Source organism: Rhinolophus sinicus, chromosome 3 (genome assembly GCF_057876585.1).
Source record: "Rhinolophus sinicus isolate RSI-liver-muscle chromosome 3, RSI-T2T, whole genome shotgun sequence".
NCBI classification, from domain to species: domain Eukaryota; kingdom Metazoa; phylum Chordata; class Mammalia; order Chiroptera; family Rhinolophidae; genus Rhinolophus; species Rhinolophus sinicus.
Window position 1 is genome coordinate 28479398 of NC_142503.1, and position 26798 is coordinate 28506195.

Sequence of the window (26798 nt, forward strand, 5' to 3'; positions counted from 1 at the left end):
AATAAATGTATTTGTCTACTCAAGGTGCTATAACAAAATGCTACACACTGGGTGGCTTAAATAGCAGAAATTTATTTTCTCACAGTTCTAGAGGCTGGGAAGTCCAAAATTAAGGTGCCAACAGGGTTGGCATCTGGTGAGGGCTCTCTCCTTGAGTTGCAGATGGCCACCTTCTCACTCTGTGCTTCTGTGGCCTTTCCTCAGTATGAGCACATGGAGAAAAAAAACAAGATCTCTCTCTCTCTCTCTCTCTCTCTCTCTCTCTCTCTCTCTCTCTTCCTTTTTCTTCCTTTTTTTTTTTTTTCTTCTTTAATGGATGGCAGAGACAGGGCTGCAAGGCTAGTCTTTTCTTAGAGTGTATAGAAATGCCTAGTCTTCCTCTTCTCATAAGGCCACCGACCTATTGGATGAAGCCCCACCCATATGACTTCATTTAACCTTAATTATCTCCTGAAGACCCTATCTCCAAATACAGTCACTTTGGGGTTTGGGGTTGGGGGGCACAATTCAATCCATAGCGATAAGCACAGTAACAGGAGATACAGCAAAACAACATCTGTGGCATGGTAGTTAAACAAATATTTTAAATATTTTAAATAGAGAATACCTATATTTAAAGATCATTCATCAGATTTGGTAATACATCAGATTTTAAGTCCAGCCATACTGATGGCAAGTAGATGAGTGTTGAACAGTAGCAAAATTAGTTTTTTTATATAGTAGGGACAAGTAATTTTTACATATGCACATAACATTGCACTAATTTTAGATTTGTTTAGAGAAAACTCAGCTGGGGTGGGAGTGAAGAGAGGTAGAGAAGCCTTAATGCACTTGACTGTTGTTAATAATGGTATAACAAAAATTCTCTGAGTGTAATGGAGCTTTAGGAGGTTCTCTATGAATGGAGTACAGAAACTTCAGCATTTGAGTTATAACCACTATTATGGTGCTTTAGATTTTGTTTGTTTTTAACACTATTGTCTGCTACTTTAGACATGAATCAAAGCAGCGAAGGATGTACGAAAAAGATTAGCAGTGTGAATCTTGACAAACTTATAAATGACTTCTCACAGATAGAAAAGGTATGTAAATATATCAAACAGCTGTAGTATATAGTGAAAAGTGGAACAGGTTTTGGCCAATGGAAGGAGCTGGGAAGAAAGAAAAAATGTACCCCCAAAAAATGATCAGGGTAAAGATAATGGAAATGTACTTTGCTAAGCCCTTTCTCATTTTAAAAATCTGTATTTAAAATATACCTGGTTTGGGCTTATTTGTACTAATGCATCAAAATGTTTCTCGGGCAAAGGAACAAATAAATGATATACTTTTGCTAAACTTAGTAGGAAAGTACATACTTAAATGTCCAAGATGTCCATAAACTCAGGAATGGTTTCAAAAAACTGAAGTAGACTCAGTCCTCAATCTCTTATCATTATGACTAACTCTAAATTTTTTTTTTCAGTCTTTCCAATTTTATCTGTTGCCCTTTCCTTCTCTTTTACCTAAGCGGACCTATTTGAAGTCCTCCCTCCCTGACTCTGGACAAATTACATGGTAGATCAAATCTAAAAGCATATATTAGGTTTTTCCCCCTCCTGTGCCTCAGAGAGGACTATGAATAGCTGTTGAGAAAATGTAGATGGATAAATTAAAGATTTGTTTTGTGAAGCAGAAGTGGGAGGGGAAATAATACCTACCTCTATTTTCTCTCCTTTTCTTATCATTTTTCTCTATTCTTTCTTTTTATCTGCACAATGTAGTATTGCCATAATAAAAGAATTTTCATTATGATGGTTATTTTGAGGTAACATTATGAGCTTTTTGAAAACAATGAGCTTAGGTTTTCTTAACCAACTGATTCTTACCAAAATAAGAGAAAAGAGAAAGAGATTTAGCACAGTAGATGGGAAAGGAATTGGGACAGTTTTCAGAGATTAATTTGGAAATATCTATCATATTCTTAAACATTTTAAATAAGAAATATTGTTCATTTTTTGATGTGGTAATGGTATGGTGATTTTTCTTTTAAGAGTCTTATCTCTTAGAGATACATATAAATGGTAATCTTTATGTACAAAATAATATAATGTCAGAAGGTTGCTTTGAGATAAATGTAGAAATGGTGACAATAGGGAAGTGGATAGAGATATAGATCCACTTCATGATACAAGACTGGTCATGAACTGATGATTTTTAAAGGCATTTGAAGGGTGTGTGGCAGCTGTTATACTATTCACAAACATACCAAAGAGATATATTCAACAATGTTTATTCATTGTCTGCAATAGCAAAAAAAATAGAAACAGCACAGATTTTCCTCACTAGGGGATTAGTTAAATAAATTGCAGAATATTCATAAATGAAATTCAATGCAGCTGTTAAAAAGAATGAGGTAGACCTACACATGCTTATATGACATTATCTCCAAGATAATAGTACTAAGTTGAACTTTCAAGGTGCAGATAAGAGTATAATATGATCCTTTCCTATAGTTGTATAATCATAAAATATTTTGGAAACATATATAAGGAATTGTTAACAATAGAACTGAGGGTTGAATAGTCGGAAAGAAGGGGGTTCAAGTTATGTAGCATTTTTACTTTTCATAACTTTTCATAACTGTTTCAATTTTTACCATGTGACTTTTAAAATTAAAAGTAAATTAGGAAGTTGGCTTATTTAAAAATATATGTCAGGCTTAATTATTAGACATTCAGGTATTAAATGTTTTGTATTTTTATTAGTCTTACAGACATAGGTAAAAAAATAAAAATAGCAGCATTGATTTGGTAATAATGTATATTGCTTCTTCTACAGAAAATGATAGAAATTAGTGGAAAGAACAATATACTGGATATTCAGTTGGAAAAAACTAACTACTTATTAAAAGGAATGCAAACAAAGGAGGTCTCACTTAAAGAAGGTTAGTTCTTTGCTGCCTGAAATAATACTAAGTCTAATGAGAATGTTTTTTGATACAACAGTTATTAATACTGCCCCGTATATTTGTAAAATATTTTAAATTCACATAGTACTTTCCAGGCTATCATTTCATTTTACCCTTAAGATAGCCCTGAAAGACAGATAGGACTGGCATTGTTACTCTACCTCAGTAATGAAAAAACGTCCAAGTAGACAAGAAGTTCAATAATCTGTGTAAGGCCACTCAGCTAAGAAATGGCAAGTCCAAGAATCAGTCTGACACTCTCCCCTCATTTCTTTGCCACCCATGCCAAATGTGTCACTCAGCTCCCAGTGGCCGCCTTCCCAGCTATGCCCTCAGTCTGTGCCTTCTCTGCAGCCAGCTGCCTGGCAGGGAGCCTGGGAGCCTGGGCTCCGTGGGATGAGGGACTGCTTACTAAGACATGTGCTGTGCTCTCAGGTGTTTACTTTGGGAGGCAGGGAAACTGGTTAGTTTGGGGGCAGAGATAGTCACTTTTCCCTATACTTATGTTTCGTGTGTATTTTATACTAGTATTTGAAAAAAAATAATTAAATACTTTTTAAAAATCCAATTCTACTTATTCTAAATCTAATTGCCTTTTTGCTGGATAATACATAGCAGAAGAAAAAGCAAGAATGACAACTTACAGAGCCAAGTATGTACTAATTCACTTAGAGAGGAAAAACAAACTGTATATATATATATATGATTGAATTTGTTCTACAATAAATATATGATTGAATTTGTTCTACAATAAAGAATGAGATCTTGATAGACCAGATAAAGAATTTATTTGCCAGTTCGAGATGGTAAATAATATTAATACTGAGAATATAAATTCTTTTCATTTATAATTGTATTTAACATTTCCAACTGCTTTATGAAATAGATATTATGCCCAAATTGCTAGTTAATGGTAGAGCCTAAATTTCAGCTCAAAATAATCATTGATTTACTAAATTATATAGTATAAGAAGTAGCTTTGTATTCTGAGCTCTAGTTTGTAAGAATTGAATAGGATAGTAGTATTCTTCAAATTAAATTTTAAAGTTTAATAGAAATGATAATGTTTGCAAAGAAAATTGAAGCCATTATTCTAAAATAATGAATGGTATTCTACCTTGGGAACAATTCCTTGTTGAGCCAGTTTCCTTTGTTTAAAAAAAAAAAAAAAAAAAATTGTGTTGAGAGAGCCACCTTGTGTTCAAATTGTGAAAATACAGATTTTTGAAACATTCAGTATACTTTCAGTTTCAGGACTTCAATTTGCTGATTACTGACTGAGGTACCTTCAGATACCATACTTCATGAATTGCTGGATTCATCCTCTAAAAGACAACTGAGGACTCAGTTTACTCTCCCTTAATTTTTTAATTGTAGCAACTGACATAGTAACATACATGAAGTAGGTAATGTCAAATGTAATTTAACCATCATTCTATTACTGGAAACTAGCAAGAGAGAAAAAGTGAAGGATGGTGGGAACTTTGTCTGAGAGTAGGTGGTGGGAATGACAGAAGGCTGTTGGGAGAAGTGAAAAACCAGAATACTAGAGCCTTCTAACTGCATTAAGCTTTTAACTTCTGCAAAATACTTTAATTTCTATTACTGTATGTGCATGCTGAGTGCAGGACCTCTCACTGAGGGTGACCTTTTGCATGCTCCCTTCACAGTAGTGGTTCTTTTGTTTAGTCAGTAAATATTAATAAAAGAACTATTGAACACCTATGAAAGAGTCACCATGTTAGATGCAAGGAATAGCAAAAAAAAAAGATCATCTTTACCTGAAGGAGTTCACTATCTAGCGGGAAAAACCACAAATAACTACAATGCAATGTGATAAATGGAGAAAAGAGATAAACACAAATTGTGGGACACAAAGGAGAGAGAGAATAACATCAACAATAAGGAGGTTAAATATTTGTGAGTGAATTTACAAAGAATATTTTCTCCTTTGGTTGACAGAGCAGTCTTATATATAAGAATAGTCTCGTGTGTGAGGTAGGATGGGTGTTACCCGTACTTTTATTTTGCAGAGGAAGAACATAAAGCTCAAACAGATTAAGTAGCTCACCCAGGGTGTCCTAGCTTGAAAGTAAGAAGGGGAAACTCTAATCTAGTTCCTCTGACTCCAAGTTTCGTGGTTGCCTCAGCATATCCTACAATTCCTGAGGAAGTATTGGATAAGCAGATTAAGAGCACAGGATTTTCAAAACCTGTGTTCTAGTCTATATCTTCCATGTACTAACTGTGGAATCTTTGGCAAGTAACCAGACCTCTATGGATGACTCCCTACCTTTGTAAAATCAGGATAATGATACCAACTTCTCAGTATCATTTAGAATACGAATTGGGGTAACGTTTATAATGCACTTGGTGTAATGCCTGACACAGTAAACATTCAATAAATGGTACTATTACTATACCTAGACAACTTTTTATTATTTGATACAAATGCGGTATTTAATATTTAACCATCAAAACAGATGCCCCATTAGAATGACAGCGAGTCAGCATGTCATACTAGTGCATGCCAGCTGAAAACTGGTCACAGGTCCCTAACGCTGAAAGAAAGAGAATCGGGCTCAATATTTATTAGCTGTTAAGCACATAAAGGTAAAATTGCCCTTAAACCTTAAAAGTTATATTTCCTTTTTAAAATATTAAGTTATTCTTTTTTGAAGTTTTCATCATTATGTATTTAGCTAGTATAATTGTAAATTTAAGCTAGTTCAATCTGTGTTTCCTAACCTTATAGTAAAAATGTGATGGCACTACCACAAAGAGTCTCTCTCCGGTTCAGTTTTTGCTCTCTTTCCAATTTACTCAAATTACTCTGAAGAAGTTCTCCTGAGCTCCTCCTCTTGGTGTCAGTAAAGTAGTTAAAATCATACACTTCAGTGCTACACTGCCGGGGTTCACGTTCTAGCTCTGCCACTTGCTAGTTATAAGTGTGACCTTGGGTAATTTACGGAATTTCTGTGTGTCAATTTCCTCATATGTAAAGTGAGGCAAACACTAGGACCTACCTCACAGGGTTAAGAGGGCTAAATGATTTAATATTTGCAAAGCATTTAAAATAGCAATATATGTTATTGTTTTCAGGCTAGAGCTCCTCCCCTTACCCCTTTCTTGCTTCAGCTTACTATGATATTGCCTGTCTGTAAATCAGTCACTCAACAAATATTTATGGAGTGCCTACTGTGAACTGCAACTGCTGTATATGTTAGGGAGAAATGGTAAACAAAACAGAAAATAGTCCCTACTATCCAGGAGCTTATAGCCAAGTGGACTGCTTAAAGTTACAGAGGTTTTCACCACTGTTGCTACCCTTCAAAGGTTTAGCTGTTGCTGGTGATAGCCAAGAATATATTGAAAGCATATATGCACGTATCAGGCCACTAACGCTTGCAATGAAGGCTCCATCTCCCATTATGACGGAAGTCATTGGTACCAAAGTTGCTGATGCCCTGTAACTCCATACATTTTTTACTCCTTTTATTGCTACTCGCTTGCCCTAGCACTCAGGCATACATACTAAGAGGATACGTTGGAGGACGGTGAGGAATTAAAGCAGTATCTTATGCCAAATGACACCTTCTCACCAATTCTGGTTCTCTGTCTTTGAACAAAACAATGTATCTTGACTCTCTGTCCTTGGGATGTTCTTTCATGGAAAACTCGCATGGATACACTCATAGTTCCCCAGAGAGTCCCCAGTGTGCCTTCCATCCAGGGCAGATATTGCTAAGGCACCTGCAGGGAACCCGTACTAGACTGGATTTATTGTGCCTTAGAAAACTCACTACTAAATCCTGGATTGCATTTGACTTGTCTGGGTGATTAAAAAGTAGCCATTATATAACTTACTTTGAAATACCTGGTTGCTTTATTAAGATCTCATAATTGTCAATTAAATATTATTTTATTTTAAGTATTTCAACTTTGACAGACTAATTCCAAAATGAAAGCAAATAATCTTCGAATAAATTTCTTTTCTATTTTAGAATGTGCTACTCTTCATAATATGATAAAAGGGCTACAACAGACCATTGAATATCAACATAATTTGAAAGGTAAGTTAGAAAAAAATCAAATCTAAAAAAAATATGATGTATTTGAGCACCTTTAAAAATAGAGAGTTTTTAGATCATTGACAATAAATTCCTTTTAATCTGGTCTTGTTAGATTCATCAGCTCAGGGAAGGATTCCTTACTACTTAATAATATCTTCCTCAACTATTAGGAAATAAGAAATGTTATGCTGAACAGAACAATTCAGTCATATTCTGACAGGGACATCAGGGTTTCACAATCTGTCATAATAATTACCCTTATTATTTTCAAATGTTTAGAGGTGTGTTTATTCTCAGTAGTGCTCTTGGTCTTTACTAACCCCATGTTCAGTTTTGAAGGGTGGGTATTTACTAGTAATTACATAATGAATATTTTATTCAAACTCCAGTGATAGTTTACCATTTGATTTTTTTATCAGAGACTAAGGCCACATTTGTGTAAATGAAGCTGGCACACTCAGCTAATCTTATTTTTGCTAGTCATGCTAACCCAACAGCCTACCATGGACAAAACAGACAAAGCAACCAAGTGTTTTATCCTGTTCTGATTCAGCTACAGTGCAGTGTTGTGGGGTTTTCCTCTACCATATTGGAGATTAAAGTAAACTGCCTTCAAGTTCCCCTCCAACGTAAAACTTACATCAAACAAGAATTTCTCATCTTAGTCTGTTCCTTTTATCATAAAGTACTTTACATATGTAAGTAAGATATAATGGTGATCCTACATGTAATTTATTTTATTTAGCATGTTATTCCTTACTGTCTTTATAATGTTCTAATTGAGGTTTATCTTTTTTTAAGAATTACTATTGTTTGTTTTCTCCCATTGCTTTCCCTTAAAATATTTCCTCAAATGTTAAAGAAACAAATATAAAAATTGTATTAGAAGACTTCACACTTACATTGTCAAAAAGCAAGAGTAGTACAGAAAGGATTCATTTTCCATATCAATATACCACTAAACGCTGTTCTGGAGATTAAGAAGGATAATAGATGGGGAACCATACCGTCTCCAATGCCTTTTCTTTTGGCTTGTTCCTGCAGGCTTCTTTCCCATAAATATTCACTTTACTTGGTACTAGCATTCTGCTCACTTTTTCCCAGTGTTTTATCCTCATCCCACACCTGGCTTGGGCTTTCATTTTCCAACTTCAATGCTGATGATCAGAACAACTTTTCTCTTCTCTGTGACTAAATATAACACTTAACTGCATTTAAAAAATATGTGAACAGTCATAATTATTTACAGTCCTATTATTAGGTTTTAAATGGTATTTAATCTAACTCTTTTCAGGATGTTGTTTAAATAAAACATCTACCAGAAATTAAAGTTAAATATTTTGTAATTCCAAAAAGTCAATAATGAATATATTATTTTTTGTAAAAGGATATCAAAAATTGACTAGTAGTCAAGAATACCATCTTTGCAAAAATGTGGTAGCACTAATTTTTAAGTAGCTATTCCTGAAAATGGATATTCCATGGTGCCTCTCAGAAAGAAATAGTGATTCACTGATTTCATTTTTCCAAAGCTTCTATAGGCATTGGTTTGGGCAAAGTGATATATGTGAACTACCTGTCTTTCACCTCTTTTCATCCATTTGATTGTCAAGATTGTATGATTAACTTCCTTATTTAGGCTACAAAGTGGTTACAAATGGTTGGCTCCCCAGAAACTGTATCCTCCTTTTCTTAATAGAAACCTGATTTTTTTTTCTGATATTCATTCTTCATCCAACCACATACCTCAGGGGAAGCTAATCATACCCCAGCTCCAATGGGAGGTTTCTGGAATAATCTCCCTTTCATTCAAAACTAAAGATAGACTGTATTCTTCTGACTGTTGATAAGTCTGCATGTAATGCTAGAATTTATTACAGACTTCTTACTTCCAGCCTGAAAATTATGACAGCATTGAGGATAGCAGAAAGAAGACACTAGACAGACATGGTGTCCTGATAATATTACTGATAATATTGCTAACAATGTAATAGTTAGACATTTACACCAGGTGAATGAGTTATCCTCTGGGCTTAAGTTTCTTCAGCTACTGTAAGAGAAATGATACCTCCCTTTACTCTCATCCATCAATCTTTTCAGTAGGGTATATGGGCTGTGTAAAAGATGATCCATTGAGATGCAGAAAGAAAACATTGGGATTTCTATTTATCTAAAAACCAAGACAAATAATATGACGAATATTTAATAATAGAATTTATTCCTTACTCTCTCTGTATGTCAGTTATGCATCATTTATGATACACGAGATTTCTCTTCTCCCGAGGAGAGTGGGAGTTCTAAAACTGAACTGCTGCATCTTTATTTTTTCTTGAGTCTCAGTGCACTGATATGTGGTACAGTTTACACGTGCCTGTGTTTATATATTAGCTACTTACAATCAAACAAATCCTTTCAAAATGGACAAGCAGCTTTAAGAAATAAAACACAGATTAACAATCATACTAATAATACAAGTACAAGTCAACAATAAGGAAGTAGCAGAGCTGTCACTTCTACCACTGTACAAGTTCTTCATCAGACATATTAAAAGGTTAAAAATGAAAATCTATCATACCTGATGAAATGGTGGCCAAGTAACTGCTTTTGGGAGAAAATTAATCTATAGCAAGATTTTCAAATGGGTTATTAGAAATAATTCCATCATTAAGTGATCTGAGAGCTGAAAACATGTCAACTTTCTCACTCATACATTAAACTTGGCAGTGGAACACTAAATTCAAACAGTGATCGATGATTCTCAGTGATTTTGAACCATTTTGTTAAATGTTTGTTTAAAAAAGAAACATTTTGAGAAGCTTATAAGAACAAGTAGCATCAAAGAAGATAGATATCTGGCAAAATTTCAAACACCAATTGTGTAATTGGTGTTTAAGAGTGAAAAATAGTATCATGATTTTATAGTAAGTACAACCAGTGATGGATTTGTTCCATTAAAACCAAGTATGATGTCAGAGGGGTAGTAGATGGGGGAGGGGGTTATCACTTTGTGAGGGGTATAAATGTCTAACTATTACATTGTTTTGTACACCTGAAACTAATAATATTTTTTTAAAAAAAAAAACCAAGTATCAAAAATAACCTGAATATTGAAGCCAGCCTTCAAATTTCTATATCAAAGAATTAAATCTATTTTTATAAAAATTATCGATGCATTTTTAGTTCCATTGTCTCACTAACATCTATTAAATTTAGTAATAATTGTATAATTTATAAATAAATAGACATGAATTGGGGAGTGCATGCTCATTATTTTTAAGAGGGCATACAGTTGTAAAAGTTTGGAGACTTTTAGTTTAGAATACCACATCTGTGTGTCACTACTTTTTAGATTTTGTTACTTACATTGGCCAGTCTATTCCCTACTAACTTCTTACCACTTACTTGTAAAAAAGTGGTTGGTCCCTCTTGCCAAGGTATTAAACTGTTTGGGGCAAAAGCATTGGAATTTCATAGCTTAAGGGAAAACTTGAGTCTTTTTCATTCTCATGAGTGATTGGATGATCAAGTTAAGTATACTTTGTGAGATGTTGTCATTGTCAAGGACCAAAGAAGCCTTTCCTGTTATTACTGCTAACCTGACGCTGGGAAGGAAAGTCGTGAAGCAATATTAATGAATTACATCTGAGATGCTGTTTATCAGGGTGGAGAGAGGCAAGGGCCCATCATGCAGCTTATGCAAAAGTATTGACATCCTTTTATAATATGGGCTTTTATTTCTTGTTGCTTGATTCTCCTATCCTCTAGCCCCCAAATTTGGTCTTTATAACTTGAAGAATGGATCTATCCTATCTTTGAAATAAATGTGTGTTTGGAGTTTAGGATATGGACATGGCTTATTAGAAATAGAGTATGATTTATCACAATACAGGTAACCCCGTATAACACGGCACTTCTATAACACAGTTTCACTCTAACACAGTTCAAGGATTGGGGAAACCTTCGTACAACAAATACAGCATCCTAGAACACGGTTGCACTCTAACACGGTTTGAGAATTAGAGAAATCCCCGAATAACACAGAGCGTAATAAGAGCTTTTAAGAGCAAAAAATACCTCATTTGAAATTTTTCATTTCAGCATGGATGTCGTATCAGATTTGACTGCAAAATTTTAAAATTTATTAGAATTTTAAATCCATTTTGCTCGTGAAGTATTAAGTACACACATTTTAAAACTTTCTGTATTTTTCTTTTTACTACATTATACATAGATTAAAATTTTTCAGGTATTAGTCAACCTTTTTTAAAGAAATGGTAATTATGTTTTTCACTTTTGTGAATTAATTTGTAGCCCTGAACTATGTCTGGTGGAAATAAAAAAAAAAATACTTCTTAAAAGACATTTCATCTTGCTAGATCAAAAATTACAAATTTTGAATCAGCTTGAAAAGGGGGAAAAGTTTCATGTCGCAGAAACCTTGGATTTAAATGAAGCAACAATCCAGACTATACAGAAAGATGAACATAAAATTAGAGCTTCCATTGCTGCTAGTTGTTCTATCTCCGCAAATATGACATCTCGTCCCAGAGCACCAATAATTGAGATGGGAAAAGCCCTTAGTATCTGGATTAATGACTGTTCAAAAAACCAGATTCCACTGGACACCAATATTATTAAACAGAAAGCTTTCAAAATCTGCAATTACTTAAAGTAAATGTAGAATCTGCTATTAACCCTGACTTTGTTATTAACAAAGGATGGTTTGACCGTTTTAGAAAACGTCTTTCAACAGACAATGGTTTGGTGGTTGCCAGAGGGTAAAGGGGGTGGGGGGTGGGGGGTGGGAGATGAGGGTAAGGGGGATCGAATATATGGTGATGGAAGGAGAACTGACTCTGGGTGATGAACACACAACGGGATTTATAGATGATGTAATACAGAATTGTACACCTGAAATCTATGTAATTTTACTAACAACTGTCACCTCAATAAATTTAATAAAAAAAAAAAAAGAAAAAAGAAAACGTCTTTCATTACAAAACCTAAAAATACAAGAAGAAAGTGCATCAGCTGATAAAGAAGCTGCCAAAACTTATCCAAAGGAATTGCAAGAAATTATTGAACAGGGTGGATATTCAAAACATCAGGTTTTTAATGCCGACGAGACCAGTCATTGGTGGGAAAAAATGCCCAAGAGGACGTTTATTTCAAAAAATGAAAACGTTGCACCAGGTTTTAAGGCATCAAAAAACCACATAACATTACTTATGTGCAGTAATGCTTCAGGCGATCACATGGTAAAACTATGCTGGTTTATAAATCTCTCAATCCTAATGCAATGAAAAACAAATTCAGGGGACGATAGCACAAGTGAAAACAAAGAAGTTAAACACTTTACTCTAAAAAGCGTAAAGAAAGGCCTAGACTTAGCCGAACAGTTGGAGCGGTATTTCCTAAAGGAAGATCCTTCCACTGAAAGAGCACAACGTTTAAGAGAGAACTTCACAAGTGCTTAGCACCCTATAACGAAATTTATAAAGACCTCTCAACTAAAAGCAAGCCATCTAAAATAACATTTTTTGCAAAAAGTACAGAATAGAAAGTCAAGATAATGCTGAAGAAAGTTCAGAGAATGAAGATATCTTGTCAAAAACAAAACGGCCTTGGTTAATAGTGCTTACTAGTGATGACAAGAAAACATTATTTAATACATATTAATATGTTAATACTTTTGGTGAAAATTGCTTTAATAAAGGTATTTCTCTTAGTTATAAAAATATAATAGTATGATTTTTTAATTTTTGGAACTTAACCCCCTTTTTTGTACTAGTTCTTTGTTTCATATAACACAGATTCGCATAACACGGCATTTTTAGGAACCTAACAACCATGTTATATGGAGGTTACCTGTATATAGAATAGGAATTTTTCTCATATTTTACTATTGTATAATATATTACTCTATATGCTAGTTTAGGAGAAACCCCGTAATTTATTGTATGAAAGATAAGGTGTCATGCCTTCTAACTTACGGTTAGTGGTTACTACTAAAGCAAAGAAAACAAGGTTCTCTATTCAAGAAAAATTACCACCAGTCCCAGATCAAATGAATTTTAGGAATTCAGTTTACAAATTCAAACACATGGGCATTCATATAGGGGAAAGAGAGACCCATGAAATCAGCTGCAAATACAGAGCACCTCCAAAATCAGTAGAATTCATATTTGTTTTTACCAGTCGTCTCTAGATAATTTCTGGCAACTTAATATTGCTTTCTTCATGTCTGAACTGAATCTGAATAACTTGGATTTATTTGTGCCCTTATGTTCTATCTGGGTAGGTTTCAAGGAAGACATTGTGATATATAAAGTACAACTTTACTGTACAAAAATTATACTAAGCAAAATGATTTAATCAAAATTGATCATTGATAAGAATATTTTAAAAAGAGCAATAGTATATAGTTCAGTGCTATTCTATTTAAGATAATAATCTGAGAAAGTAGGCTAATCTGTGATCAGTTATTCCTTAAGAAAAAAGTATTGCTTAAATTAAGTCGTTTGAAAAATGCAGAAATACTTCTTTCAACATAATTATGAAAAAGATTTCCTTACAATAATTTGACATTTAGCTTCTAGTATATCATTGGAAGAAGGCTATGTTTCTATAATCATCTTTTGTATGGGAAAATTATCTGTTATGAGTATATATTTCAGAATCTTAATTATTTAAAAATTGACTCCTTCTAAGAGAGATTTGTTAGAAGAGCATCAAAAGGAAATTGAAGAACAAAACCTATGAACAAGGCCAGCTATGTAATTTTCAGGAATAAGTGCACAATAAAAATGTGGGGCCCCATGTTCAAAAAGCAGGAAAAATATAACATTAAAGGTTCTAAAAAATAAAGCTTTTTGCTTTCTTCTGTGCTCTCTCAACTGATCAGTGTTTTTATTTGTTATTTAATGTTGCTCTAAGTAAATATAAATAAATAAAATTTTTAATTATGAGCATGAATTTTACCATTTATCTTTATATTGTACAAACCACTTTTAAATACAAAGATAATAGCATTTAATTCATGAAGAATCACAAAAGTACACAATTAATACTTTACGACTTGTACATTCATATCTATTTCATACTTACCAGAAAAGTGGAAATGCTGCACAAAACTACCTCAACCATTTTTTTATTCATTTTACTTCTTGATATGTACACGTTCTACTAACACTCCACCTTCAGCTTACTAGCAGTGAATAAAGAAGGACCGAAAGGAAAGGGAACTGTGAATTTCCTTCTTTCCCTTTCCTTCTGAGTCATCATTTTCAGCATCATTGGTTGGCTAGTAGAGGGAAGTACAGAAGTTAAAAAAGCATATTATAGAGAGTTACTTGGTCATTTGTGTTTCTTAGATTGCCATTGCTTTCTTTTTGCATTTGAAGCAAGTTCTAGTTCAAAGGGAAAATGTGCCCTCTCAGATCTTTCAGGGCCCTTGCTTACTTAGTTGTAGATAGAACATGCTTACCTTGTACTTGTACTTGTACCTTTGAACCTTGCTGAACTCCCACGCATCATGAGTCCACCAGAATTCAGTGTTCATGGGGCATTGCAAATGCTGCGTATGAACGTGGTGGCAAGGAGCAGTAGACATGAATATTGCTCATTCATGTATATTCTCTGCTCCGTTGTCCCATTGGAATTTACTTGCAAATACACATTCAAAACAAAATTATTAAGAATTTCAAAATGTTAATGGCAGAGTATTCAACCAAGCTGGCACCCTTCTGAGTGCAGGGCTCTGTGCAACTGCACACCTAAAGAGTTTCCTCCCAGTTTGATACTGAAAGATAATAACCAACGTTAGAAAAATATATTGCAAAATTATTAGAATCTGAGAGATTAAAGTGGATTTTGACTAGGTCAGAGAAAGACTACTTGTCAAATATCAGGACCAGGTGGACTCCACAGTGGTGTAAAATGCTATTTGAATTTATGATACTACAGCAAGAGTAGCGAGAGCCTTATACCATAAAAAAGTAGCCAAGGTGGGAATATGTGTTTGACAATCTAACATAGAATCTGGTAGGATGATGGAAAAAAGCAGTGCTGACAATAACCATATGTTTATTGTACTACAGATGAAAGCCAACAAAGAGCCAACTGAAATATAAAGTATTAAGGAGGTTAGCTATGTCTTCAATAGATGGCTTTAGTTCACAGATAGTCATGTGGTTTTATTTAGCATACTTATAGATATGGCAAGCCAGATCATGTCCAAGTAGTATAACATTTATATAGTTTGATCAATTTTTCTGGCAAAGAGAAGACTTATCATTATTAAAATGTCCATTTTCCTAAAGTTAATATACACATTTAATGCAATTTTAATTAAAATACTAAATTTGGGGGTGGGATAAATGATAGTATAGAATAATCTTAAATTTCATTTGACAAAAGAAACAAATAAACAAGAAAACTATGAAAAATAAGAAGAATGTGGGGGAGAGGAACCTCCATTACCAGATAACAATCTGAAGCTGTTAGAATGAAATTAATATAGTCTGGGCGTAGGGGTGGCTGGTTAGCTCAGTTAGTTAGAGTGTGGTGCTAATAACACCGAGGTTGCCGGTTCGATCCCGGCATGGGCCACTGTGAGCCGTGCCCTCCTTAAAGTATAAAAAGAAAAGAAAATATGGTATTGACATAGAAATTGAAAAATATATGTATATCCATAGAAAGAATAGAGAACTAGATTCTAGACATGGACCCCAATATTTGTTAATGTGATATATGACACAAGGAATATTTCAATTTATTGGAAAAAGAATTACATTTTAACACATGGTACTGGCACAACTAGTTTTCCATCTGGAAGAAAAGGAAGCTGGACTCTTTCTCACCATCAAAAATAAATTCCAGATGGATAAAAGACTTTAGTGAAAAAAAAATACAAACTGAAAAGAAAATCTAGGACACAACATGTACAATCTAGAGCTGTGGAATATCTTCTTAACCAATCTGGGAGCTTTAGATGCTATATAAAGAAAAAACAGACCTACTAGACTTTCTTAACAACAACACAACAGAAACATCAACAACAGTGAAAAAAGAAGTTGGCGTGTTATTTTGTCGAAAAACATGTTTTCAAATACCAATGTACTTTATATCTACAATATACAAATAGCTCTACAAATTGACCAGCAGAGATAAATAAAAATTTTTAAATGGGCAAAAGATACGAATAGAAAATGGAAATATGTATTTGTGTCTGCATATATATGATCCAGAGGTTAAGAGCATGGAGAAAAACACAGAAGTATACACAATTACACCAGCAATATGGAAACAAAGGGAGAAAGAAGGAGAACAAATGAGGGAGAGGAGGAAGGCATAAAGAAATGAAAGAAAGAAGACGGTCGAAAAAGTATCTCATCATGTATGATATCCTATTTATGTAAAATTATAAAAATGTATTTGCATATATGCATAGAAAAATTAAAGACTTCAAGGAATATCCACTTTTAGAAAATAAATTCTTTGCAAAGTAATGTGTATAGTACAATTTTATATTGGTAAAAACAAATAAGACCAGTAGAAATGTGTGGTATGTTTACATATAAGTGTATAAGCTGGGAGAAAAGTAGGGAAGGGATACAGACCAGGCTGTTAACACTGATAGCTTCGGTAAGGTGAGCAGGTAGGGGAAAGATGATTAGTTTCCCTTCACAGGTGCTTCACTTACTAAAACAAGCAAGAATATTTTTATAAATTGGAAAACATCAAACACCTTTTCTTGAGCTTTTTCTTGTCTGGGAATCTCTCTATCCTTCAGTCCTAACCAGCTTTGCTGGGTAGAGTAATCTCAGTTGTAGGCGCTTCCTTTTTTGCTTCTGTTATCCAATCAGTCACTAAATCTCCTGGTGATTCTATCATCTAGTTATCTTCGTTTTCCTTTTGTCTCCTACTGCCACTGGCCCGATTTAGTCTCCTGTTATTTCTTACTTGATCTATTGTTATTGATATCCATTCCTCTAGGGTCAAACCCCTCCCTTTCATCCTCTACACTGCCGGATAATCTTTTTAACATTATAACAAATCATTTCACTTCACTGTTCAAAATTCTTTGATGACTCTGTGACCTATGAAATAAAATTCAGTCATTCACATAGAATATGTCTACCTCCCAATAGGATATGGCCCCAACCTATGTAAGCACATCCTCCTCACAGTTTACACTCCAGCAATACTGTACTTGAATTATAATTGTCCCAAATATGCGGTACTCACTCAAACCTAGCCTTCCGTACAGCTTTCGTTATCTGGAACGCCCTCCTCCCACATGGGTTAGCCTTATCATTTAAGTCTTAGCTCTCAAGTGATTCTTCTTCTGTAAATCCTTTCCTGACTTGAAGCTGAGTTAGGCTTTTCTTACACGGGTGCATTTCAGACACATTGCATTACAGAGCAATTATCCTAACATACAACTACTTACACATCTGTCTCAGCAATAGGCTGTAAATTCTTTGAAAAGCAATAATTTGTTTTTGTTTCACCATTCCCAGTGTCATGTACTCTGTGCACGTGTACTAGATGTGTAGTAGATGCTGTTTGCATGTGTATACATGAGTGAAAACTTGAAATGTTAAACATATTCCCATATTAATTGAAAAGTGCTATAAGTTAGGATGCGCTCTGATTTTTACACAGGTGAAAATGAACAACTGAAAAGAAATGCCGATCTTATGAAAGAAAAGTTAAAATCTCATCAACAGGTGAGTTTATATATCTTTACATCAATCAAATTCCTGTAGAGCATTTGTGTTCTCAAATTAGAAAAAAAAAATGGTCATTTTCTTTAACAAAAACCGCCAAAATTTATTGAGTAAACATGTATATGTGTGCATGCGTGTACCAGAATTTTTAATAAATTAAATTTTTTTAAGAAATAGAGATTTTGAGAACGCGTCTTTTTCAGACTATAATTTACTAAATCACTGCACTTTTTCTTTCTACCACAAAGAGATGCTACTATTTTGCTACATATTTTTAATTACATTAATAGAGATTTTATTCTAGCTATTAATTAGCACTTTTAAACTTTTTTACTATAAAGAGTCTTTAGTCTTTCTGTTTTGAGTAATATATTGCAATTTTATCGCACCATCTAAATGAAGGGAACATTATGTGGATTATCAGTTAATTCTCTCCCAAGGGCCACTATACCCTTTGCTACTTTTTCTTCTCTCCTGTAAGAACAGCATAGTGATAGTAGCAATTACAGACCATACAACACAGTGACTAGCATATAAAAGGTGCTCAGTAAGTATCAGTTCCCACCCCTCTGCCCTTTGGGAGGTTTATTATGCTGATTTTTTCTCATCTCTTAGGAGCCAATATACCAAACTCTAGCAGACCTAAGATTTCGAAAACTCAAGTTTGATCTGTATCAAGTTTAGAGCTTCAACCTGAAAGATCATCTCTAAATTCAATCTGGTTCCTCACTTGAGGAGCCTCTAAAGAAACACAAGCTAATTCTAAAACCCTGCCAGAGCTTCTGGGTAATTCTTAGGAGTAATAAATAGCATCTGGCTGTGCTTGAAAAATTTAGCTTCTCACAACCAATTCTGAGATACTTTAAATATCTCTGGACTGTATCGCACGCTTTATTTTTCCTTGTCTTTATCCCTTTCCTTTATTCTTTCCCATCCTTTCCCTACCCTCTAGAACTCAATAGTAGATGAAGTCAGGGTGTAATTGGGGCTGAAAGAAGGGGGAGAAATTTTTGCCTCCTTTCTCTTCTAAAATGTCAAGCCATAGGACACTGCTTTGTCTTGAATATTATAGGAATTTTCAGTGGAATGGAAATTAATGAGAAAACACCACAATCCAAGATAACTTCTTAATTAGCTGCTGTCCAAAGCAAACTACAGATTACCTTAATCCAATGAAAATTCTCTAGTACAAAACCTCCAGGCCCATCCAAAACATATGGAGAACCACTGCCTAGAAACAAGCTCAGGAGATACTTAATGGCCATATTTATGGGACTGGGAGAGGTTTTGTAACTTGTAGACAGAGAATCCTTAAGTTTTGTAATAACAAATATACAACCAGAGGCTATCCCTTGTCAGTTAAAATTCCCAAGAAGGCAAACGAAAAGAAGGCAACCAAGAATAATTTATTGGGTCCTGGTCCACTTAGAAAGAGGAAGGGTTTAGATTCCTTAGGGCTGGTACAGGCTAAAGTGAAGAAGAAGAACCTAGTGAAATACAGCCTGGCCCCAGCCCAGACATTAGGACACCTTCACTCCTGGAGGTTGGAGTGAAAATCCCGGGTCTTATAGAATTCACAGAAGCATTCCACCTTAGTGGGGCATCTTCAGGTGGCAAAGTCAATACAAGTGAAAAGATACATAGAATTTGTCTCTTTTTGTTTCCCAGAGCAGCAAATGCTTAGTACACCCAGTTGAGTCAGGAATGGTTTATAAACGCCACTCAGTAATTGCCCATCTAGAAAGCTAGATACATGCATATGAAAAATGACAATTTATGAGGTTCACCCATATATTCACCTGCCAAGCTTTAAATCAAAGACAGTGGTTGGATAGGTTTGGCCATTTTTCCAAGTTTCCTGGCAGGATAAGTAGCACAAATAGGAATCTAGATTATATCCCTTTGAATTTATGTAATCTGGATGAGTGTACCTCTATTTTTAATTATACCCATCTAAGCCAATAGATCTTGACTTTTTTTTTTTTTTATAATAAAACTTTTTATTTGGGAAAAGGGTTTAAACTTACAGAAAAGTTGCAAGAACAATACAAGGAATTCCTATATATCTTTTACAGATCTTGACTTTTTTTACATCTTCAGTACCACTGAATATCTATTAAAAGCTATGAACCCTCTCTGAGAAAAATGTTCACACACACGCATATATGTGTATAATTTTGCATACAATTTCAGGAAGTTAATGGATCCTCGAAAGACTATTCACTAGGTCTAATCTAAGAATTTCTGATGTAAATAATTCTTATTGGCACTCTCATTCATTCAACAAATATGTGTCAAGAGATATACACTAGGAGTTGGGAAGACAACAGTGATTAAAAACAAAGTCCCTGTCTTTTATGGTGTTTAGAGGCTTTTCTTGACCTTTTGCTCTCGTTATTGTCTCTTTCTTACTACCCTGCTTCAGTATTCTTCCTACGTGAGGAACATACCACTGGGAAAATTGTAAATTTTATCTTTGGGGAATTTCTCTTCCATCACCTCTCCCAATGTCCCTCTCTGTATTAGCATAAATCACCTCTAACCTTCAACAACCTAAAAAGCTAATCACAGGCACCTGCTGAGCACTTCTCGAACCCCAAATCCATCATTTTCTAGCCTCTCAAACAGCTAACCTTTACCTTAGGTTGTGCTTAACCTCCTTCTGGGAATTAAGGATGTTTATATAATTTTCAGAAATGGAAGTTTCAAACGGATCCCACATTGAAAGGGATTCATCCTACTGTAGGATGCGCTTACTACGTATTGAACGGTGCCTGCTGTTGCTCTACAGTATAGCTTTGGCTTTATTGGACATATTTTAATGTTGTTATGGCATTTATTCATACGATGAAACAACATATTTTAAGCATCTATGATATGCTAAACACTGGTGATGAGTATTCAGAAAACAAATATAAAAAGACGTTATCTCTAGATGATTTCTATCTCCATGGGCCAGAACTTAGTCCTTCTCAAAGGTGATTATTCAAACAATGAACAATATCTTCTCTAGATATGAGTACATATAAAAATTTAATATAAAATTCAAAAATTTCACCTTTGTAATTAATTAAAAGTTGTATACACATATTTAAATTGAAGAATGAATATATATTTTAATCTTTAGGAATATAAAAATAATATTGCCAAACTTATGAGTGAAATAAAAATCAAAGAGGAGGGACATAAAATAGAAGTAAGGAAACTTTACCAGGATATGCAGAAAAAAGGTAAGTTTTTATTTTTAATTTACTAAATTCTAAGACATCATTTAAATGAACATTTAAATTTTTTTCAGTAATAGCCAGTATTCTTGAATGAACACTGTCTTATTACATTTTAATTTAGATTTTGTACCTGCCTGTATATTTATGTGATATAAATTACATTTCTAAATTGGATTCATGATGTTTGCACTTAATATTATTTAATATGAAGCAATTAATGTCCTTATAAAATTAATATAAAATATATAATTAACTTTGATATTTATATGCTCAGCATATTGAACATAATTTCACTAATAAAATTTTCTTCCTTCAGTAAAACAAGTCTGAACCTATATTTAAAGCTAACTAGTTTCATAAGGGTAGGAAAAACTTCTTAATGAGACCATATTTATGCATATCATATGCAAAAAATCAACTTGAAATGGATGAATGGTCTGAATGTAAACCAACACCTATAAAACTGCTAAAAGAATTCATAGAATATAATCTTTGCAACCTTGAGTTAGGCACAACTTCTTGGAAAGAAACATAAAGCACAATACATTTTTATCTTTATTAGAAAAAAATTCTAAACTGAACTTCACCAAAATTACTGACTTCTGTCCTTCAACACTGTTAAGAAAATGAAAAGACTGGCCAGAGACTGGGAGATAATACTTGTAAATGCATATCCGTTAAAGGACTTATATCCAAAATATAAGAGAACTCTAACAACCCACGAATAAGAAGTCAACTCAATAAGGAAATGGACAAAACATTTGGATGCTTTCCCCAAGAAATGAGTATACAGATGGAAAATAAGCACCTGAAACATGTTCAACATAATTAGTATGTAAGAAAGTGCAAATTAAAACCACAAGAACATACAACTGGGAAAATTGTAAACATACAAAAAAAAGAACATACCACTTTGAACCTTTTAAAACTGCTAAAATATTTTTTAAATACTTGGTATTCCAAGTATTGATGAGGATGTGGAGCAACTGGAACTCTGATCCCTTATACTGGTGGAACTATAAAATTATACAGACACTTTAGAAAAGAATTTTGGAATTTCTTTGAGTCCTCTGAGAAGCAGATAATTATCAAATCCCTATATGTTTATAAATTATTTCTAAATAACCTGTGGATCAACAGAGAAATCCTAAAGGAAATTAGAAGATATTGTGAACTGAATTACCTGGACTACATATCAAAACTTGTGGGGCACAAATAAAGCTGTGTTTATGGGTAAATTTATAGCCTTAAATTAAAATGTTGGAAAATGTTAAAAATCAGTTATCTAAATACCTATATCAAGAACTTAGGAGGAAAAAAATCAAACTAAGCCCAAAGAAATTAGAAAGAAAGAAGTCAGATAGTAATGAAATTACAAACACATACATAATAAAGAGAATCAGATCCAAATTTTTTTGAAAGGACTAATAAAATTGATTGACACCAAGACTGATCAAGAAAAATGGAGAAAGTACCAATTATATCAGAAATGAGAAAGAGAAAATCACTTCAAATATTAAAAAGTGAATGAACTCCATAATTAACTGCATAGCAAACATCTCTCTGCCAATATGTTTGAAATTTTTGATGAATTAAACATCTTTGAGGGGGGGAAAAAGCACACAAGAAGAAATAGAAAATCTGAATTGTTCTATGTCTAGTAAAGAAATTAAATCTATGATAAATATTTTTCCCACAAAGAAAACTCCAGGCTCAGATGGCTTTCCTGGTGAAATTCTACAAAACATTTCTGGAAAAGTAATGTCAATCTTACACAAATTCTTTCAGAGGATTAACAAAAAAAGAGAGGAAACACTTTCCAGTTAATTTCATAAGGCCAACATAATCTTAACAAAACCTTGCAGGGGAATTATGATAAAGAAAATCACACACCTGTCCTCCAACAAAGTATCTGAAGATGGATCCATTTCAGTGCTTTAGTTCTTGTTTTAATCACAACTGCTTTACATTCGTATCTTCAAAATGCTGCCTCGAGGCACATAATGAGTATAGACTGAGACCAGATGGAAGTCCATTTCTCTAAGGTTTTGGATAGCTAAATATATGCTGCTGGACTTTGCCTTATCCCAGGCTGAGATAGGACCTTAGTGTTAGGCTCTGCTCCTAAATCCTGAATATGGGTAAGGTTGATTGGTGAAGATGGGGAAAATAGCCTCTAGACAAAGAGAAAATAAAAGCCAAGATATACAGAGGGGGAGACCTGAGTCATGCTAGGGAATAACAGTCCATTTTCTACCTTTTCTTTGCACTACACAGAGAAGTTCAGCAAGATAAAGGCCCCTGTGGCTGGTGCTGGATTCTTTGACTTCTGGAATTGTTTTTTGAGAAAGTGATGGCCATACTTAGAGGTATGCTTTAGGAAGATTAACCTGGCAGCAGCCTTTAGGGGGTTAGAGACTAGTGATAGTCTAGAAACAGAGACCAACTGAGGAAAAATGAGGCCTGAAACTAAGTAAGTAGTGGATTCGTTGTGGATGGAGTCCCTTATTTGGGGGGCTTGTTGTAAATTAATTGACTCTTTTCTCCCTAAAATCAAAGATTTCCTGGAGGCTCCCATCCTGGATGGCATGGTATCACTTACAGGAATAAGGAAGTTGAGAGAAGAGGAAGTTTGATGAAGCATAAAGACATGGTGTGAACATCAGAGAGGCCAAATTATATGGAATAGAGTATAGCAGGTGTTTGATGTAGCTCTACAGTCATCCAGTAATTTGGGGCCCTCTATACCTAAGAGCACAGGTTTTGTATCCTTCTTTACCACTAAATCTCCTACTTATTTTCTAGGCCATTGATGTTTTGAGTCTAAATTAGTTTATTTGTTTAAAAGCATTCAGTGGGTGACTTTTGTGTTTCAAACGTTTTGCAGGGGCTTGTCAAAAATATCTAAACTACTCTGCATATAAACAGTTTCTAAAATACTACATGTTTTTATTAATAAAATTTACTTTCTTGTGGATTGTTTAAAATACTGAAGAAATATAAGCTTATAAGATTTTGGAAATGCTATAGTGAATTAATTTTATTTATTTTTGTTTTATTCAGTTGAATTAAGTGAAGAAAAGAACAAAGAACTGATAGAGAAAAAAGAGGTAGAAATTTCAGAGTTAAATGCAAAGTTAAGAACTCAAGAAAAAGAAAGGCAAAATGAAATAATCAAACTACAGCTAGAGGTAAATGTTTAAGACTGCTAAATTTAAGGATGCATCCCTTAGTCTAGAGTCTAGACCGTACTTTGGTCATCTTTCATCACAGTGAGAGAAATTTCAGGAGTGAAAACAACTCTGAGAGGGCTTCACACACCCTCATTCTCCAGCTCACACAGTGCTCAAACCCCGTACAACTTAACTCCGCTGCCTTATATCACGCGGCCTGAAGGTGGGACTATTCAGTCATCAAAAGGTCCTGGTTTCCAGAAAGGTATCGTTTCCTCTGTGAGCAGGGATCAGATAACTCAGGGAATACCTGCATTTTACAGCTGAGTCTATGCAGACTTCACAGGACTACCATTCCAGCAGTGGGGAGTTTCTAATCCTTGACATTACTCTCTTCTCAGCAGAAATTGTTGAACACTGATGAAACAACTAGAAGTTCCTTTTTCTTTGTTTAGGATAAAAAGGGACAAATTTCTCCTTAATAAATTGTGTAGGAAAATGTGTATCAAAGGGCAGACAAAACAGATTTTTTTAAAAATTTAAAGGGATTTCAAATAGGGCATCTCAGAGGCTGAGGTTGCAGTTCTTGTCAGGGAAGCCTTTTCAGTAGGTTGTTTAAACAGATGTCAAAAATCTCCAAGATATTGATATTTACACAATATATTTGTCCTTTAAATTTTTTTCTAAATTTTACCAATCTCCCTTTTCATCGTTATTTCATCACTTTCTCCCAGCCTGCGTCCCACTTTACCTCATTTTATCAAAATACACTGGCTTAGTTAACTTTGTTTTCATGTTCCTGACAGCTTGGTATCCCTGGGGTTCTTGGTGAGGTAGTGTTAGAGACCATATAATCATTGAGCAAAAGGGGACTTTGTTGATTTGAGAGGCTCTTTGCTGCTGCTACTGCCTTCTGGTCAAGTGTACCCACAAACCACAGAGAGGGCTGAGTGGCCAACTGAGACACACTAGGGCATGTTTCAAGACCGACATCAATTTCTAATGCGTTGATTGGGAATGTGCATTGTTTGCCATCTGGGGCCGTTAGCCCAAGTCTGTTGTTTGACTGATATACAGAACTCTTTTTGCTATTTATTTTCATTGTAACTATCCCTAATATCTCCCCAATCTGGAACACAACCTCACAGAGAGTTCATTCTTAGTCCACAGAGAGTCTACACTAAACCCAACCTGAAGGGAAAAATTATAATGGAAGACTTTGCAAAAAATATGACCTGTAAGAATGGCCTATGAGAATTCTTTTTAATCTGATTTAGTTTAATGTCATACCAGCAAGAGGTCAAACTAAATCAACAAAAGCATATCCAAATTCTACTATTGAGCCTCAAAGTCTATACAGAAGAGGGTGTATGAGCTTTCTCCCACAACTGTTGATTGCACATTTTCTTTACAAAAGCACAAAGTGATGTGAATATATTTTTATCTATCTTTAACTAGAGTCTCAACCCTTTTAACTAGATTCTGACCCCACATGATAGAAGCACCTGATGTCTTGAGAAAAAGATGATACTGACCCCATCCAGAATCTCTGCCCAATATTTGGTACTTTTAGAAAAACTCCCCAGGTAACCTTAACATGCAGCCAGGGTTAATCTTGTTTGGGAGTTCTTTGCTCTTTCTTAAAGAAAGACTTTCTATCTTCTGTTATACAGAGAGTACACTTAAATTACAGATTATATGTCAAAGATATAATGGATTATACTTGTATTTATAGAAACAATTGTTTCTAATTGTTTAACTAGAATGTTCTCAATGACTTTCTTTTTAAACTTGACTCAGTTTGATGCCAAACTAGCAAGAGTTCAAACTAAACCAAAATCATATCCAGATTCTACTGTTTTGCCACAGAGTATCTACAGAAGGGTATGTGAGTTTTCCTTCCTTGGCTGTTGTTTAAGAAAATAAACACACTAATGTGTTTCCATAGAAGTTGTCTAATATTTACTAACAATACACTTAACAATTTTTCTTAAAATATATCACACAATTAGAAAAATACTAGATTTTGAATAATCTTTAAAGTTCACTTTCAATTTAAACAAGTAAAATCTTAGTAGTAAATTAAACCACTAGAGAAATCCTGACACTTTGGACCATCTAAGGAATTCCATAATCTATTTTGGACTAAGGCTGACTTACTATTCTGAAGTTACTTAGGCACTCAGATGGTCGATTTTTTATTCAACTCTTTAATTTATGCTTTACAACTTCAAGCTATATAGGGAGATGGGAACAAACTAAAACAAATGGTGCCAATGCATGTTTTTGTATCCTTTTACCAGTTTTACCCCATTGTCCCACAAAATAAAATTATGAACCTTTCAAAATAGGGTGTCTTTTTTAGTACCTACTTCTACTTAAACCAGAAGTATAGTTTTTATTGTTGTTTTGTTGTTTCTTATATTTAATCGTATTATTTCTGGATTGCAATAACAAAATTTTTCTGCTTCATTTAGAAGCTTCAACATCTTCAAGAAGAAAAAAACAAGGAGATTGCAGCTCTCCGTAATACCATTCACGATTTAGAGCAACGCCTTTCTGTTGGCAAAGAGTCCTACCTTAAACGTAAACGGTTTTGAGTACAGCAGTAAGCTCATTAGTTGCTATTTAATCTCTTTAAA

The 26798-nt window shown here is 34.2% G+C and overlaps 1 protein-coding gene across 1 annotated transcript; it reads left to right on the plus strand.

Moving 5' to 3' along the window:
- Positions 1 to 981: 981 nt before the first annotated feature.
- Positions 982 to 26756, plus strand: CCDC152 (coiled-coil domain containing 152). The gene is made up of 8 exons (XM_074328963.2): positions 982 to 1082; positions 2821 to 2926; positions 6955 to 7023; positions 17692 to 17756; positions 20884 to 20986; positions 24047 to 24174; positions 25957 to 26040; positions 26634 to 26756. The coding sequence occupies exons 1-8, from the start codon at positions 996 to 998 to the stop codon at positions 26754 to 26756; spliced, it is 765 nt and encodes a 254-aa protein (XP_074185064.2). The 5' UTR covers positions 982 to 995.
- The last annotated feature ends 42 nt before the right edge of the window (positions 26757 to 26798 follow it).

Excerpts from the sequence above, each read along its gene's own strand:
- CCDC152 (XM_074328963.2), top strand. The coding sequence starts at position 996 with ATGAATCAAAGCAGCGAAGGATGTACGAAAAAGATTAGCAGTGTGAAT. Across the intron at positions 2,927-6,954 it reads GGAGGTCTCACTTAAAGAAG|AATGTGCTACTCTTCATAAT; the intron begins GTTAGTTCTTTG and ends TTTCTATTTTAG. Across the intron at positions 20,987-24,046 it reads CCAGGATATGCAGAAAAAAG|TTGAATTAAGTGAAGAAAAG; the intron begins GTAAGTTTTTAT and ends TGTTTTATTCAG.